This window comes from Lactuca serriola, chromosome 5, assembly GCF_051521515.1.
Source record: "Lactuca serriola cultivar US96UC23 chromosome 5, Lser_US96UC23_V15, whole genome shotgun sequence".
Classification (NCBI taxonomy): Eukaryota; Viridiplantae; Streptophyta; class Magnoliopsida; order Asterales; family Asteraceae; genus Lactuca; species Lactuca serriola.
The window spans coordinates 111,624,818-111,643,913 of record NC_136412.1 but is presented as its reverse complement, the minus strand read 5'-3'; the positions used below and the strand labels follow the sequence as shown (position 1 = coordinate 111,643,913).

The 19,096-nt window shown below is 36.1% G+C and overlaps 2 protein-coding genes across 2 annotated transcripts; both read right to left on the bottom strand.

Moving 5' to 3' along the window:
• Positions 1-2,141: 2,141 nt before the first annotated feature.
• LOC145049739 (uncharacterized) lies at positions 2,142-5,483 on the bottom strand. The gene is made up of 6 exons (XM_078998106.1): positions 5,134-5,483; positions 4,959-5,049; positions 4,406-4,673; positions 4,227-4,322; positions 2,936-4,009; positions 2,142-2,806 (listed from the first exon to the last, which is right to left on the bottom strand). The coding sequence occupies exons 1-6, from the start codon at positions 5,481-5,483 to the stop codon at positions 2,142-2,144; spliced, it is 2,544 nt and encodes an 847-aa protein (XP_078854232.1).
• A 9,549-nt stretch (positions 5,484-15,032) lies between these two features.
• Positions 15,033-16,643, bottom strand: LOC145049738 (uncharacterized). The gene has a single exon (XM_078998105.1). The coding sequence runs from the start codon at positions 16,641-16,643 to the stop codon at positions 15,033-15,035; it is 1,611 nt and encodes a 536-aa protein (XP_078854231.1).
• Between the last annotated feature and the right edge of the window lie 2,453 nt (positions 16,644-19,096).

Sequence of the window (19,096 nt, the reverse complement as noted above, 5' to 3'; positions counted from 1 at the left end):
TTGACTTCCATAATAAAAGTCTATGCAGTTTAAGCAAAGCTTTGATGAGCATTGTTTCATTCTTGGGTTCCACCTTAAAAGTCTATGCAATTTAGCAAAGTATTGATGAGCATTGTTTAATTCTTGAGTTCCATAAAAGAAGTAGTCTTTGCAATTTAGCAATGCTTTGATAAGCATTGTTTAATTCTTGAGTCTACAATAGAAGTAGTCTTCGCAATTTAGCAAAAATTTGATGAGAATTTCTTTACTCTTGACTTCCACAACAGAAGTCTTTGCAGTTTAAGCAAAGCTTTGACGAGCATTGTTTCATTCTTAAGTTCCTTATTAGAAGTCTATGCAATTTAACAAAGCTTTGATGAGCATCGTTTAATTCTTGATTTCCACAATAGAAGTCTATGCAATTTAAGCAATGATTTTGTGAGCATTGTTTGATTCTTGAGTTCCACAATAGAAGGCTATGCAATTTAGCAAAGCTTTCATGAGCATCGTTTCATTCTAGGGTTCCACATTAGAATTCTACACAATTTAGCAATGCTTTGATGAGCATTGTTTAATACTTGAGTTCCACAATAGAAATCTATGCAATTTAGCAAAGCTTTTATGAGCATCTTTGAATTCATGAGTTTGAAAATAGAAGTCTATGCAATTTAAGTAGATCTTTGATGAGCATTGTTTGATTCTTGAGTTCCACAATATAAGTCTATGCAAGTTAGCAAAGCTTTGATGAGCATTGATTCATGCTTGGGTTCCACCTTAAAAGTCTATGTTATTTAGCAAAGCATTGATGAGCATTGTTTAATTCTTGAGTTCCACAATAGAAGTAGTCTTTGCAATTTAGCAAAGCTTTGTGGAGCATTGTTTAATTCTTGAGTTCCACAATAAAAGTCTATGCAATTTAAGCAAAGCTTTGATGAAAATTATTTCATTCTTTAGTTCAACATTAGAAGTCAATGCAATTTTACAAAGCTTTGATAACCATTGTTTAATTCTTGATTTCCACAATAAAAGTCGCCTTTGCAATTTAGCAAAGCTTCAAAGACCATTGTTTAATTATTGAGTTCCACAACATAAGTCTACAATTTCAGCAAAGCTTTGATGAGCATTGTTTCATTATTGAGTTCCACATTAGAATTCTATACCATTTAGCAACGCTTTGATGAGCATTGTTTAATTCTTGAGTTCCACGATAGATGTAGTCTTCGTAATTTAGCAAATCTCTGATAAGCATTGTTTAATTCTTTTTTTTTTTAAAGAGCCAAAGCTCAGCAAACTTTATTAAAAAGAATAAAATAATACAACATCAACCAAAAACAACCAAAATAACCAAAATACAAAATAACCAACCTATCCATAACCAACTACCAACCCATTTCCTGAACTCAAGAAATAACCACCCAAAACCCCAAAATAACCTAAAAACCTTAAAGTAAGCCCAAGGACTTATTGAATGAGGGAAAAAAGGTAACTTCACCCCCTTGCACCTCCAAAAGCTCCAAAAATCATAATAATCATAGCAAGGGGTAAGGCCCTTAAAAAACCCTCAGTCCAAAGACTAAACTTTAAGAAAAATACCACTATAACCAATATCTTAAACCGACAATACACAAATAATAACCAAGCATATTTAAAACTACTAAACAAATTAACAATGCAATCCCAAGAAGACTCCAAGAGAAGAACAAATCCACTTCTTCTATCCCACTTCCAATTCTCCATGCTTCTCTTAATTTTCTACATAAAACTCTCTTCCTTCTTGTCACTAAGGTCCACCTTCATCCATATCAATAAATTCCTGCATAAAATACAAAAACCAACGAACCAAAAACTAACACCAAAACTCCAGACTTTCAGTATAAGCTTCAGACTTGACATGGCATCAATCACATGTCTAGGATTCTCAATTTGAATAATCTCAAAAAAGATCATATCCAAACTGAAAATCCTAATGGTACAAGTCAAATGATTAGAGAGAAAAATCCCCAACCAATGACTATTTCCGTCAATTCCTTTGTAAGACCAATTATTCCAAAATTGCCCCCATCTAATTCCAATACTAATAACATTCTCTATATAATTTCTCCGCTGCCAACCCCAACTAAAAAACGCTGCCACCATCGACTTCACAATCCTGAACCTGATCATCATCGCTTATTTTTGTCCTTTCCATAAATGCCCCAATCTTTATAGATTCTTCCATTAACCAATTTGGTATTATTCCTTAGTCCCAACAGCTTTAATCTGATTTCATTCTCGATACAAGTTATCACTCCTTCAGCTGTTATTCTCCTATTATTAAATATCCTAGCATTCCTTTCCTTCCAAATATGTGTCACACAACTTGCAAGGATACATTTATTAATTAAATTCTCGCCTGAATCCTTGTAAAACAGCTTGCAGCACTTCAGAATCTGATCATTCCAGTCTCCCATCACCAATTTAATTCTCATCTTGTCACAAAAATGTCTCCAAATAATTTGCGAGAATTCACAATTAAAGAAAAGATGATTATGTGAATCCGGGATAAGATTACAAAAAGGACAGAGGAGAATTCCTGATGTTTCCCAAACTTTCACACGATCCTGAGTTTTCAATCTATTCAAGATAGCCATCCATAAAATGAAAGAATTCCTAGGAATGCCCTTACCATACCAAACGATTTCCTTCCAAGGGACCTTATTCCCAAAATTATTAATATCTCTCCACACTTGTTTGCAAAAAAATTGTTTGCAAATACCCTCCTTATCTCTCCAACCAACAACATCTCTCATATTCGGATCAATACAAAACATAAGAGCATCCTTTAGACCTGAAAAATTATCAACCCAATTTACTGGCCAACAATAAGTATCATAATCAAGCACATCACTAACCAAAGACAAGTCATTAAATCCATTGCTAGTCTATTCTCTTCTAGGAATGATAGTGCTTAAAATACCTAATGGATGCCACCAATCATGCCATAAAGAGGTGTTCCTCCCATTTCCTACACAAGCAACAATATGAGGTCTAACAATTTTTCTAATCTCCAAAAATCTCTTCCAGGTCCAGCTCATGCTTTCCTGTTGCAATATATCCCAAAAATTCCTCTTTCCAATGTAATAAGCTTTCACCCATAGCACCCATAAAGAATTTTTTTTATTAACAACATTCCACACATGTTTTGCAAGTAAAGCATCATTCCATTTCCTTAAATTCTTAATCCCCAATCCTCCATAATCTTTAGGTTTACAAACATCATCCCATTTGATTTTAGCTTTCCCATTAACTTTTCCACCATTAGCCCATAAGAAGCTTCTACACATCTTTTCAATCTCTTTTATAGTTGCAATGGGAATTTTAAAAATTGATGCCCAATACACATGAATAGAAGTCAACACATAATTAATGAGCTGCAACCTTCCTGCAAACAATAAAGTTTTGCATTTCCAGTTGAAAATTCTCATTCTAATCTTTTCTATTAGTTTCTTGCAATCTCTATCAAAAATTTTAGTAACACACATAGGAACACCCAAATACTTAAAAGGGAATTTCCCAACATCAAAAGGAAGGATTCCCAAGATAATTCTTCTCATATTCGGATTAACACAACTGAAATAGATCTGACTCTTTTCCATGCTCACCTTCAGCCCAGAAACATTTTTGAACTCATCAAGAGATTCCCTTATAATTCTAGCCGAATTCCCATTACCATAAGAGAAGACCAGAAGATCATCAGCAAAGCATAAGTGAGAAATTCTGAGAAACTCACACTTATTATGATATTTAAAATTCTGGCTATCTTCAATTTTCTTACCAAGAATCATATTAAAAACTTCCATCACTATTGTAAATAAGTAAGGTGACAGAGGATCACCTTGCCTAAGACCCCTCGTTCCTTCAAAATACCCATGATCTTCACCATTAAAATTGATCATAAACCACGGGGAAGATACACAAGCCATAATCCACTGTATCATAATCGGATGAAATCCAAACCATTTAAGACTTCTATTAAGAAACTCCCAATCCACTGTATCATAAGCTTTTTAAATATCAATTTTTAAGGTGCACTTAGGAACCCCCCCTCTTATTATTATATCCTACCATCAACTCCTGCGCAAGAAGAATATTATCCAAGATCGATCTTCTAGGAATGAAAGCAGATTGATTCTTACTAACAACTTTCCCCAAACAGTTTCTAATTCTATTCACTATAACCTTACTAATACACTTATATAAAGTGTTACAGCAGGCTACAGGTCTAGAATCAGTATCCTTCCTCGGCATATCCACTTTAGGAACAAGAATGATTCTCGTAGCATTTATCCCTTTTAGCAGTTTCCCTGTCCAAAAAAATCTCTCAAAGCTTTGCAAACCTCCGATCCAACAATATTCCAAGCACTTTTGAAAAATTTTGAGGAATAACCATCAGCCCCAGGAGCACGATTTTCATCAATTTCAAACATCGCAGCTTTAATTTCTTCATCAGTCACCACTCTTATCATATTAGAAGCATCATTCTTGTCCAATCTATTTTGAAAAAATTCTTCATTTAATTCCGGCATAACAGAACCATCCTTACACCCCAAGAAATTTTTGAAATACGTAACAAACTTATCCTTCATAGCAATCCCACTAACCCATCTTCCTTCTTCATCCAAAACCATCGTAATTCTATTTTTATTGCCCATGCTCTTCACAATACTATGAAAAAACTTAGTATTAAAATCCCCTTCCTGTATCCATTTTATTTTAGACCTCTGGAATAAAAGTTGTTCTTCATCATTACAAGCCTCATTAAATTTGAACAAAATATCAGCATGCTCCTTCCTGACCTTATAATCATAAGGATTACAATCAATTTCCACTTGTTTACTTTCCAGCTCTTTCCTTAGATCTTGAATATGCTTTCCATATCCTCTTTAGTTATTACAAAGAACCCTACAATGCTTTTTAAGTATCTTCAATTTTTGACAAACCTTGAACATATAAAACCCTTCAATGTTTTCATCCCAAACTTCTTTGACCATTGGTAAAAATTCTTCCTTCTCAGTAATAAAATTAGCAAATCTGAAAGAAGGTCACCATCTCAATTTGTTCATAGGAATATTAAGAACAGAAGGACAATGATCTGAAATTCTATAGGGTTTAAACACAGCATGAGCCAAAGGGTAATCTGAAACAAATTTCAAATTAGACATCACCCTATCAAGTTTCTTCAGCAGGCCCTTACTTCCAGCAGGAGTTTTATTCCATGTAAATTGAAATCCAATCGATTTCAGGTCTTCAACTTCTAAACAGTTAATACACTCAATAAAGTCCTCTACACCTTTAGGAGTTTTAGAACATCCTTCAGAATATTCCGAAGGTTTTAAAGCAACATTAAAATCTCCTAATAATCCCCAAGCATCCTCTTTAACCACCAACTTATGTTTCTTCAAATTATCCCATAAATCTCTTCTATCAAGATAATTTGAAGCAGCATAAATGAAAGACAAATACATGCTATAATTAGATTCACAGAATCTAACATAACAGTGTATAACTTGTCTAGATTGCGAAATCACCATCACATCCACAATTCTAGGATTCCATCCAACTATAATCCTAGTTCCAGCCTCACAACAACTATTATTTGAAACCCAATCCCATTAACCAAAGGTCTTGGCACAAACATTTTTAAGATTAGAAATCCTAACATGCGATTCCACCACAGTGCAGATACTAAGATTATAGCTTCTAATAACATCTATAACCTCCTTCTGCTTAACCATCTTATTCAAACCTCTAACATTCCAGCACCCTATAGACATCATTGTGGACCAGCAGAATTTTTGGCATCAACCTCCTCTAATGCCAGAGAGTTCCCTACAATACTTTTACTACTCCCCTGATCCTTCAAATTACCCTTCTCATTATTAATACCAATCTCTGTATTATCCTTCTTAATTATCTTAGATGATAACAATATATTCTTCTTATTCCCAGCAATATCATCAACAGATACTTCATTATCTCCTTTCAGCAAATCTCCTTCTTTTTCCCCTTTAGTATCTTCTTCCATTCTATCCATAACTTCCTCCTCTATCATTCCCAGAACTTCAAAACTGTTTTTATTATTAACTTCGATCATGGGACTACTTTTATTACCACTCATCATCTTTTCTTCTTCTTTATTATTAACATTCTTAACAGCATACCCTTGCTTCATATTTTCCTTTATCCCCTGATTACCCTCCATATTCTGACTATTCCCATACTTCTCATATCTTCTATTCTTTTCTAAATTCCAATAGCCAATCCCCTTACTAACCCAATTCCCATTCTGCCCTCTTCCATTATCCCCTCTATATCCATTATTTCCTCTAAATTTATTCCCCCTGTTATAATTACTATTCTTCCCATTAAATCTCTGGTTATTCACTTGAGAATAGCCTTCCTTAGCTTTGCTTGTACCTTCTCCACTATTATTACCTGCCTTCTTCTTATAGTTGACCTGAATCCATCATCCTTAACAATTTCCTTTCCTTTATTATTCTTAACTTTCTCTTCACCCCCATTTTTTACCACTTTTTCTTCATTTAAAGCCGCAAGACAAACTTTATCCACATGTCCAAAAATCTTGCAATGATTACATCTCGATGGAATCCAAGCATATTCCACATCAAAACTCTGAATAACAGCGGAATTAGTAACAAAATCCCACGTAGATACCTCAATTTTCCTCTTCCATTCCTTATCAGCTGCCATCTCAACAAGGATCCTAGCATAAGCATTTCTTCCTTTGTGTTCCAAACACATTTCCTCAGTAAAAGAATCAAATGCCAGCGGAATTCCTATCTTGCTAGCTATTATACACAAATTATCACCGCTCCATACTTCTAGAGGCAAATAAAAAATTTTGATCCATACCGGAATTTTATCATGATTATTCTTTGTTAAAGTCAGACCTGGTCTCCATCGTTGAAGAAATAGTGGCATATTATTGAACATCAGCCATGGGCTTCCCTCCAACACCTCTAACATCCCTTGTTCATCTCTGAATTTAAAAAAGAAGAATCCTTTGCTGTTCATGAACACCTCCTCCAGTCCCATATTCTTCCAAAGTCTTCTAACCTCTTTCTGTATCACTGGAAATGCCAACTTCTTGTCAATCATATACCCATATAAAGTATTAGTATAAGGAATACTAGCACTTTTTAAATTTTCAACTGGAATGATAACCGACCCTTCATCATTACCAAATACTCCTGGTATATATCTAACATCAATTTTACCCTTATGTCTATTTCCTTTTAATACACCAGCATAAGAGTTCTCTAAATTCCCCTGTACATCATTCTCTACCAATTTTCCATTTTTAGCAACTCCCAAAATAGAAGGCAAAGTATTAATACTATTAATAACTGTGCCTGAAAACAACTTCCCATTATTATCATTACTAATCTTAGTAATATCCTCCTCTTCCATCATTATTTCTTCATCTTTACTTGTCTCTTCCTCACTTGAATCAATTTCCCCCTCCTCTTCTTCTGTACTATCTTCTTCTTTATCATCTTCCACCTTATCCTCTATCTTACCCAAATTAGAATCATCCATATCCATATTCTGAATCAACCCTTTATCAACTTTCTTCCCCACATACCCTTCCTCCTTCAATTTACTAAGAAATTGAAATCCAACTCCTGGAATAAATTCTTCTTTACTGCTAGCACTCTTCTCCCCATCAGTTCTAGTCTTCATAACTTCATTATCATCCATTTTAGAATTATCATGTTTTTTAACATCCATCACCGAAATGGTAGGATTCACCCTAATCATTTCACTAATAACATTCTTCAATTCTGAATTAGGGCTCAAAACTTCATTATTCACCTTCGACCCATCCCAAATTTTCATCAAATTAGCAGTATTACCAGATGGAATAGCAACAACTTGAGATCTAACCTTCTTAGAATCACCAGACGACCCTTTCTTCAATTCCTTCTCCTTACCATCAGTTCCAGGAATAGACATGTTAGTATCCGACTCCCAAACTGCGACTGATTTCGAATCTTCTTCCGTTTCCTCCTCTGTACCATCTTCGTTGTAGTATTCCTCAGCATCCATTGGAGATAGCCCATCCACCTTCTTCCTAGCTCAGTTCTTAATTCTGAAAGCTTTCCCCTCTATTTTCCATTCAGCTTTGCTAATTCCTAATGCTACAGCTCCAGTCACACTAGGCTTACAACGAGCTTTGTAGATCGTGGCTGAAGATTGCTCAATAACCCCAGGAGGAACAAGATCATTCACCTCCACTTCAGTTTTAGTATATCGAACAACAACACTTTTATCCGGAGGTTTAACCTTCACTTCCTTCAATCGATCCGATTTGGATGACGCTCCCATTAAGTCAATGGAAATAGAAGAGAAATTGCTTCACCGAAGGAAAGACAGACGTCGAAAAAGCAGCACCGATGAATCGAAACTAGATCGCACCACCGTCAGAGAGAATCAGGGGAAGAGAGAGAAAGCGAAAAAAAAATTTTTGTTTAATTCTTGAGTTCCACAATAGAAGTCTTTGCAATTTAGCAAAGCTTTGATGAGCATTGTTTCATTCTTGGGTTCCACCTTAAAAGTCAATGCAATTTAGCAAAGCATTGATGAGCATTGTTTAATTCTTGAGTTCCACAATAGAAATAGTCTTTGCAATTTAGCAAAGATTTGATGAGCATTGTTTAATTCTTGAGTTCCACAATAGAATTCTATGCAATTTAAGCAAAGCTTTGATGAGCATTATTTCATTCTTTACTTCCACATTAGAAGTCAATGCAATTTAACAAAGCTTTGATAACCATTGTTTAACTCTTGAGTTCGACAATAGATATAGTCTTCGCAATTTAGCAAAGCTTTGATAAGCATTGTTTAACTCTTGAGTTCCGCAATAGAAGTCTATGCAATTTAGCAAAGCTTTGATGAGCATCGTTTAATTCTTGAGTTCCACAATAGGAGTTTATGCAATTTAAGAAAAGATTTGATGATAATTGTTTGATTCTTGAGTTCCACAATAGAAGTCTATGCAATTTAGGAAAGTTTTGATGATGATTGTTTCGTTCTTGGGTTCCACATTGGAAGTCTATGCAATTTAGCAAAGCATTGATCAGCATTATTTAATTTTTGAGTTCCACAATAGATGTAGTCTTTTTAATTTAGCAAAGCTTTAATGAACATTGTTTAATTCTTGAGTTCCACAATAGAAATGTATTCAAATTAAGCAAAGCTTTGTCTGCATTGTTCCATTCTTAAGTTCAACATTATAAGTCTGTGGAATTTAGCAAAGTTTTGATGATCATTGTTAAATTCTTGAGTTCCACAACATATGTCGTCTTCACAATTTAGCAAAGCTTTGATGAGCATTTCTTTATTCTTGATTTCCACAATAGAAGTCTATGCAATTTAAGCAAAGATTTGACGAGCATTGTTTCATTCTGGAGTTCCATATTAGAAGTCTATGCAATTTAGCAAAGCTTTGATGAGAATCGTTTAATTCTTGATTTCCACAATAGAAGTCTATGCAATTTAAGCAAAGCTTTGATGAGCATGGTTTGCTTCTTGAGTTCCACAATAGAAGTCTTTGCAATTTAGCGAAGCTTTCATGAGCATTGTTTCATTCTTGGGTTCCACATTAGAAGTCGATGCAATTTAGCAATCTTTTATGAGCATTGTTTAATACTTGACTTCCACAATAGAAATCTACGCAATTCAGCAAAGCTTTGATGAGCATCTTTGAATTCAAGAGTTCGAAAATAGAAGTCTATGCAATTAATCAAAACTTTGATGAGCATTGTTTGATTCTTGAGTTCGACAATATAAGTCTATCCAAGTTAGCAAAGCTTTGATGAGCATTTTTTTATTCTTGGGTTCCACCTTAGAAGTCTGGGCAATTTAGCAAAGCATTGATGAGCATTGTTTAATTCATGAGTTCCAAAATAGAAGTAGTCTTTCTAATTTATCAAAGCTTTGATGAGCATTGTTTAATTCTTGAGTTCCACAATAGAAGTCTATGGAATTTAAGCAATGTTTGGATGAGCATTATCTCATTCTTTAGTTCCACATTAGAATTCTATACAATTTAGCAAAGCTTTGATGAGCATTGTTTAATTCTTGAGTTCCACGATTGATGTAGTCTTCGTAATTTAGCAAAGCTCTGATAAGCATTGTTTAATTCTTGAGTTCCACAACAGAAGTCTAAGCAATTTAGCAAAGCTTTGATGAGCATTGTTTAATTCTTGAGTTCCACAATAGAAGTCTATGCAATTTAAGAAAAGCTTTGATGAGAATTGTTTGATTCTTGAGTTCCACAATAGAAGTCTATTCAATTTAGCAAAGCTTTGATGAGGATTGTTTCATTAGTGGGTTCCACATTGGAAGTCTATGCAATTTAGCAAAGCATTGATGAGGATTGTTTAATTTTTGAGTTCCACAATAGAAGTAGTGTTTGCAATTTAGCAAAGCTTTAATGAACATTGTTTAATTCTTGAGTTCCACAACGGAAGTGTATGCAATTACTTCCCCGTTAAGGCGAAAGTCGCAGCACTGTTATAAAATTTAAAATTTCATCAGGTAAAACTATAATAGCTAGATATATATGTTACGGCCATGTATAATTGAGATGGATAGACCTAGAGTGAGTGAATGCCACCTCATTTCCTGTTCCTTGTTTGGTTGTGGATTTAAGGCGGGGTCGCTCAGTCAACAGTCCCCCCACCTTAATTATACATGACTAGTATATGTTAGGCGATTATAGAAAAGCCTCGTGAGAATCCATTCATGAAAGGTACTCTACTCAGAAACACTCAGGACCCTCTACAGCTCCACGTCGACTCTATCGGTCCAGGTATCCGCGACAGTGATACACAGGACGAAACCCGAGACGCCTAGAACTTGTGTGCCCGTTCGGCACATGACTCTATCGACGCTCATTCTATATCATGTCGAAGTATGCCAACTCCGATGGCTCTATCAATCATTGTTTGACTTAGTGCAACCGTGTGTAACTTCCTAGTGTTGTGTAAAAAGAACTTTCACCGTAGCCATTTCGAAAAATAAAGGTTCTTCCGAACCTAAACATAATAAGAATAATAAAGACTAATACGATCCGTCAGTCGTCACTCTTATTTCAAACCTTCCGAAGTACCCAGGAGAAGGGTATCGCGTGCTGTTAACCAACCCTTCTTAGACAGATAGAACCCGATGCGAAAGACATTGCAGGTATTCCAGAAGACGATAACCACTCGAAGCCTACTCTGTAGATCTCCCAGGAAGACCCTTCGCACCTCTCAATCAGGTTTGAGAATCAAGAGGATAGAACTCATGGGACTGACCACTATAGCTGAGTATATGCATAAGGGTGGTATATAATTGGGATCAAAAAGATTTAAGATGTGTGCTTCCTCCCTACTCCCTGTTCCTCGTTGGGTTGTGGGTCTGGGGTGGAGTCGTGATGTGGTCTCACCCAAAATTGAGGTTTGAACACGTTTCGCCCGATCGTTCTTTTGGTTACAGGATTGTAAAACAAAGGTGGAAACCGTGACCCGTTGTCTATAAAGAGACAAGAACCTTGGTATAAAACGCCACAATCAACCCACCAAATTGATTGATAAGTTTGAATGCCACAAGCTATGAAAACCTGATAAGTTCTAAAGTTCACAAAGAACGAAAAAAGAGTTAAAAACTCACTAATTGTATTCAAAACTTGATTGATTTCAAATGGATACAAATACCACGTTTTTATAGTGTGGGAAGAGCACCTAAAGAGCCATGAATTAAAGAAGTGTCTTTAATTTAAGGCATTTAACCCCCAAGTTTAAAACTATGAACCTAGACATGGTTTATCAGAAGGTTCATGTAACCTAAGACCCTTTTATCTCCCCAACACTTATTTAGGATATATAAAAACGAAAATTACATAAAAATATAGAAAAAAACGAAATGGGCTTATAAAGGCTCTTATTGTATCTTGTAAATCACTCTTGGACTTGAATTATGGTAATCCAACTTTGATTGGGTCCAATGGGTCTCCATACACTTTCTTGAGTACAAACTTCTCTAACCAATCCATTTAAAGCCTCTTTGAATGTTTTAGCTCGTGCCCTCGTAACTGGTCCATTTGGCATTTGAATTGGATCCTTTGTTGACAGCTGTGGGTTTGCATCATTCCCCTCCTCTTGAAAAGGATTTGTCCTCAAATCAGAACCTACATCAAAAGGAGCTAGATCAGTTACATTGAAAGTTGCACTAACATTATACTCACCCGGCAGGTCCAATTTGTATGCATTGTCATTGATACGCTCTAAAACTTGGAAAGGACCGTCCCCTCTTGGAAGCAATTTTGAACGTCGTTGGACTGGAAATCGTTCTTTTCTCATATGTAACCAAACCCAATCACCCGGTTCAAAAATCATCTTGCGTCGCCCTTTATTCGCTTGTTTTGAATATTGCTCCATTCTTCTTTCTATATTTAGTCTTGCTTTCTCATGTATCTGTTTCACAAATTCAGCCTTTTTGTTTCCATCTAAGTTAACCTGCTCAGAAAAAGGCAAAGGTGATAAATCCAAAGGAGTCAAAGGATTAAAACCGTATACAATTTCAAATGGTGACATTTTTGTAGCAGAATGAGTGGCACGATTGTATGCAAACTCAACATGTGGCAAACAGTCCTCCCATGTTTTGATGTTCTTCTTTATTAAAGCCCTCAACAAGGTGGACAAGGTCCTATTCACCACTTCTGTTTGACCATCCGTTTGTGGGTGGCAAGTTGTTGAAAACAAGAGTTTTGTCCCTAATTTTGCCCACAAAGTTTTCCAAAAATAACTCAAAAACTTAGAATCCCGATCTGGGACAATGGTTTTTGGCATTCCATGCAACCTGACAATTTCTCTAAAAAACAAATCAGCAATGTGAGATGCATCATTAGTTTTATTGCACGCAATAAAATGAGCCATTTTAGAAAACCTATCAACAATCACAAAAATAGAGTCCTTTCCACTTTTGGATCTTGGTAGACCCAACACGAAGTCCATTGAAATATCAACCCATGGTTCACATGGTATTGGAAGTGGAGTATATAAACCATGATGTTGAACCTTGGATTTGGCTTGCTTGCACACAATACAATTATTGCAAATTCTTCCAACATCCACCTTCATTTTTGGCCAAAAGAAATGTTCCTGCAAAGTAGATAATGTTTTTGCGATCCCAAAATGTCCCATAAGGCCTCCACTATGTGCTTCTCTAACCAAAAGCTCACGCAAGGAAGATTTAGGAATGCGAAGTCTTGATTCTTTGAACAAAAAACCATTATATAAGAAAAACTTTTCAAAAGAGCATTGTTCACAAGCTTGGTAAATCTGACCAAAATCAACGTCATTGTGGTATAATTCCTTGATTTGTTCAAATCCTAGAATTTTGAAATCTAGAGAAGAAAGTAGAGAGTGTCTACGTGACAAAGCATCAGCCACAACATTTTCCTTACCTTTCTTGTATCGGATGACATAAGGAAATGTCTCAATGAACTCCATCCACCTAGCATGTCTTTTGTTTAATTTGTGTTGTCCTTTTAGAAACTTTAAGGACTCATGGTCTGAATGAATTACAAATTCTTTAGCCCACAGATAATGTTGCCATGTTTTCAATGCTCGGACCAAAGAATAAAGCTCTTTGTCATAAGTTGGGTAATTTAAAGTTGCCCCACTTAATTTTTCACTGAAATATGCCAAAGGTTTACCCTCTTGCATCAAAACAACACCAATTCCAATTCCTGATGCATCACATTCAATTTCAAATGTTTTGTCAAAATTAGGCAAAGACAACAAAGGAGCATGAGTTAAGTGAAACTTGAGTTGTTGAAAAGCATGCTCTTGTTCTTTGCCCCATTTAAACCCAACATTCTTTTTGATGATTTCTGTAAGTGGTGATGCTAAAGTGCTAAAATGTTTGACAAACCTGCGATAAAAACTTGCCAGGCCATGAAAACTTCGAACTTCACTTATAGTCTTTGGAGTTGGCCAATCTTGGATGGCTTTTACCTTTTCTTCATCAACAGCCACTCCTTGGGAGCTCACCACATACCCAAGGAAAACAACTTGGTCAGTACAAAAGGTACACTTCTTCAAGTTAGCATATAGCCTTTCTTTCCTAAGCACACTCAAAACACATGTCAGATGCTCAAGGTGATCTTTTGGACACTTTGAATAAATCAAAATATCATCGAAGTAAACAACCACAAATTTGCCAATATATTCACGCAAAACATGGTTCATTAATCTCATGAAGGTACTAGGAGCATTAGTTAGGCCAAAAGGCATTACTAACCATTCATATAAACCATGTTTTGTTTTAAAAGCTGTTTTCCACTCATCACCTTCTTTCATGCGAATTTGGTGATACCCACTTTTTAAATCAATTTTGGAAAAAAGTTTTGCTCCATACAACTCATCAAGCATATCATCGAGTCGGGGAATGGGATGACGATACTTTACCGTAATATTGTTGATGGCACGACAATCTACGCACATTCTCCAAGAACCATCCTTCTTTGGCACCAACAAGACTGGAACGGCACAAGGGCTCATACTTTCTTGAACCAACCCCTTTGCAAGTAACTCTTCAACTTGCCTTTGTAGCTCCTTGGTTTCTTCAGGGCTTGTTCTATAGGCTGGTTTGTTGGGAATAGACGCCCCAGGCATAAAGTCAATTTGGTGTTCAATCCCATGAATTGGTGGCAATCTATTTGGAACATCTTCAGCAAACAAGTCTCCAAATTCCTGCAAGAGAGAGGTAACATCGCTCGGAAGAGTTCCGGCCGAAATGTTAGTGGCTATTGGAGCTTCTTTGAACAAAAGAAGCACAAAATGCATTTCTGATTTAAAAGCTTCTTTTATCTCACTTTTTTTTTGCCAGTGCAATATATTTATTTTCCTTTTTTTCTTTCCCTCTTTTTTTCATGTTTTCTTTGTTTTTTCCCTCTCTTTTTTTGTTCACTTTCTTTTTTTTGTTCATTTTCTTTTGTTTTCTCACTCATTTTTTTTGTTCATCATCTTTTTTTTCTCACTCTCTTTTTTTCCTTCGCTCTCTTTTTTCGCATCTTGTTGAAGTTTTACTTGATCTTGGTAAACTTGAATTGGTGACATTGGTACAAGAGTTACCGGTTTTGTTTTGTAAACAAAAGTGTATTTGTTAGTGAAACCGTCGTGACTTGCGTGTCTATCATATTGCCATGGTCTACCTAGCAGCAAGTGAGTGGCTTGCATAGGAACAACATCACACAACACCTCGTCTTCATATCTTCCAATCCGAAATGAAACCATCACCTGTTTTGTAACTCGCACCTCATCACTATCATTGAGCCATTGAAGTTTGTATGGTTTTTGATGCTTCATCGTGGGTATACCTAACTTTTCAACCATGGAAGTACTTGCAACGTTAGTACAACTCCCACCATCAATTATAACACTACATACCTTGCCTTGAACATAGCAACGAGTATGGAATATATTCTCCCTTTGGGCATCGTCTCCCTCCTTGGATTGAATGTTTAGAGCTCGTCTTGCAACCAACAAATCACCTTGAACAGCCACCTCTTCATCATCACTACAATCTTCCGGTGAAACTATAGAATCTGATTCATCCGTTTCGATCTCGCCATTTTCTCTAACCACCATGGTAAGCTTATTTGGACATTGACTTGCAATATGACCCCTTCCTTGACACTTGAAACACTTTATGTCACGATTCCTAAAAGTAGAAGAATCAGTTTTTCCTTTTGAAGAGTTTGTTGTTTTAGGATCAGATTTGGAATTAGAAGAAGAAGTAGGTGTATTTTCTAATTTTTTTGAAGTACTAGCCTTCCAAGTGTTATTTCGAGACCCGCCACCACTTTTTAATTGTTTTTCAATTTTAACAGCCATATGGACCATGTCTTCAATTTCAACATAATGTTGCATCTCAACGCGATCACGAATTTCAAGATTTAAGCCATTTAAGAATCTGGCCATGGTTGCCTCAGGATCCTCCTCAATATTGGCACGAACCATCATAACCTCCATTTCTTTGAAGTAATCATCAACACACTTGCTGCCTTGTTTTAAGCTTTGAAGTTTATTGTGGAGATCACGAAAGTAATGACTTGGCACAAACCGTCTTCGCATGACACTCTTCATTTCATCCCATGTCTCAATAGGCCTTTCTCCATTTCTCCGTCTAGTGATTAGAAGTTGATCCCACCATGTTAGTGCATAATCAGAAAACTCAACTACGGCTAGTTTTACCTTCTTACGGTTGGAATATTCATGACAATCAAATATGAACTCCATTTTTGTCTCCCATTCAATGTACGCGTCCGGGTCTGATTTGCCTTTGAAAGGAGGAACTTTCATTTTAATAGAACTTAAATTGTCATCTCTTCGTGACCTCCTTCTATTTGGTCGCCTTTCAGGTTCCCAACCATCATCCTCCTCTTCCCCGTTAGAAACCTGTGATGATGCTCGAGATTGAGTTCTTTGTACTTGTGCCTCCATTCGGTCCATTCTTTCATGTACTTGGTTAAATTCATTTGTCATCAAACGTCGCATCTCATCCATCATAGCTTGAACTTGAAGGTTTGGTGGGGGGTTTTGATCACCCATCTTATATTTCTGCCAATAATAATAATAATAATAATAATAATAATAATAATAATAATAATAATAATAATAATTTACTTCGTCCCAACACTCACTCACGTGTTTCTCTCAAAAATAGTTCACTCAACCCTCGTGTATCCCTCGAATGGCTTTTACCCTCTTTTAGTCTCACCACACAGCCTTTTACCACTCCCTTTTAACTCTTAAAGTTCTAAACAAACTAAAGAAGCAATTATCAAATTTGAACTTGTGGCCTTGAGGAATTCAAACTTACCAAACAAATCAAAAGAAATTATATCCAAATTAAAGTAACCTCAATACACGAAAAGAAAGCCAAACAAACTTGGCTTTGCTAATGATGAAGCAAACAATGGGTTATTTTTTTTTTCTGAAAAAAAAAGACTACACTTGCAATTCAAATTGACTTTATAGAAAAAAAAGGCTTTACTTGTTCCTCCTCTTCTTTCTTTTTTTCCTTTTTTTGTTTTTTTTTCTTTGTTTTTTCTTTGTAAATCTTTTTTTTTGTAAATATTTTTTTTTTGCTTTTTTTTTCTTTCTTTTTTCTTTTTTGCTTCTTTTCATTTTTTTTTTACCTTTGATTTTTTTTGAGGAAACTAATAGCCAAATGAAAACATAAAGGAAACAAAAGAAATGTAGAATATAGAAGTTTGACAACTTAGAAATTCAAAAGTCGCTAGTAAGAACCTTGACAACTTGTGACAAGACCCGCTACCAATATGCATCTTAGAACTCAAGTAATCAAGGAAGACAACAAAATAGATATGCAACACAAAGAACTGGCTCTGATACCAAATGATGTGATCTCACCCAAAATTGAGGTTTGAACACGTTTCGCCCGATCGTTCTTTTGGTTACAGGATTGTAAAACAAAGGTGGAAACCGCGACCCGTTGTCTATAAAGAGACAAGAACCTTGGTATAAAACACCACAATCAACCCACCAAATTGATTGATAAGTTTGAACGCCACAAGCTATGAAAACCTGATAAGTTCTAAAGTTCACAAAGAACGAAAAAAGAGTTAAAAACTCACTAATTGTATTCAAAACTTGATTGATTTCAAATGGATACAAATACCACGTTTTTATAGTGTGGGAAGAGCACCTAAAGAGCCATGAATTAAAGAAGTGTCTTTAATTTAAGGCATTTAACCCCCAAGTTTAAAACTATGAACCTAGACATGGTTTATCAGAAGGTTCATGTAACCTAAGACCCTTTTATCTCCCCAACACTTATTTAGGATATATAAAAACGAAAATTACATAAAAATATAGAAAAAAAAACGAAATGGGCTTATAAAGGCTCTTATTGTATCTTGTAAATCACTCTTGGACTTGAATTATGGTAATCCAACTTTGATTGGGTCCAATGGGTCTCCATACACTTTCTTGAGTACAAACTTCTCTAACCAATCCGTTTAAAGCCTCTTTGAATGTTTTAGCTCGTGCCCTCGTAACTGGTCCATCTGGCATTTGAATTGGATCCTTTGTTGACAGCTGTGGGTTTGCATCAAGTCGCACAACTGAACATCCTGCCGACCTCAATTATATACGGCTTGCATACACCAAGTAGTAGTGGTTAAGCCAAGTATGAGCTCTACCACAAACCTCATAGTAAAACCCTTCATCCTATTCCTTAGAATATGGGCTAGAGTCAAGAGAACCACGGCGGGTTGAGCTACTATAATGACCACAAATCCGAAATTTGTTGTCATCCCGGTTAAGCCAACATAGTAGCTAACACCCTCGGTTGGTAAAGAAATCTGAGTCGTAAGAGTCAAGGACATTGACTACAACCATTCACTCACGCTTAATCCCACGAATTAAGCATCTCAGTGAATATCCCGGAACCCTGGAAGCTACGATAAGTTAAACTCTGAGAAGAGTGGATGAGGAGATTAAAGTTTCGAGTGATGGAACCCTATACTCATTAGATTTGACCTAGATCGAGAAAACTCAGAACCTTCGGAAGAGTAGTTGCAGAAGATGTTCGCACTATTCAGGCACTTCATCCACCCCGTTACCAACGAGTAGTGCCTAGGACACTTCGCCCCCTCACGTGAGAGAAGTCACCGTCGCCCTGTAGATGATAGACTGCATTCTCCGAAGTGAACACTAGAATGCCAAGAACCATGGGATAACCTCCGCAGCCAAGAATACTTGATTTAAGTGCGGAAGTAGGTTGCGTTAAGCCCTATAACCTCTCCCGAAGAGATTATAGACTTGACACCAGTCTAGGTGTTAGTCGATGGGTTATACAAGAGCATGCGCTTTCTGCAACTGGAATAAACCGTCGCCTTAGAGAATAGGGCATGTCTTAGAGATTCACTAGACTAATAGGTGTTAGAAGAATACTATCTCACACAGAAATAGTAGAACCACCTCCCGAGATAGTCCAACACTTCAGAAAATCTCTAAGGATTGAGTTAGCTCTGAGA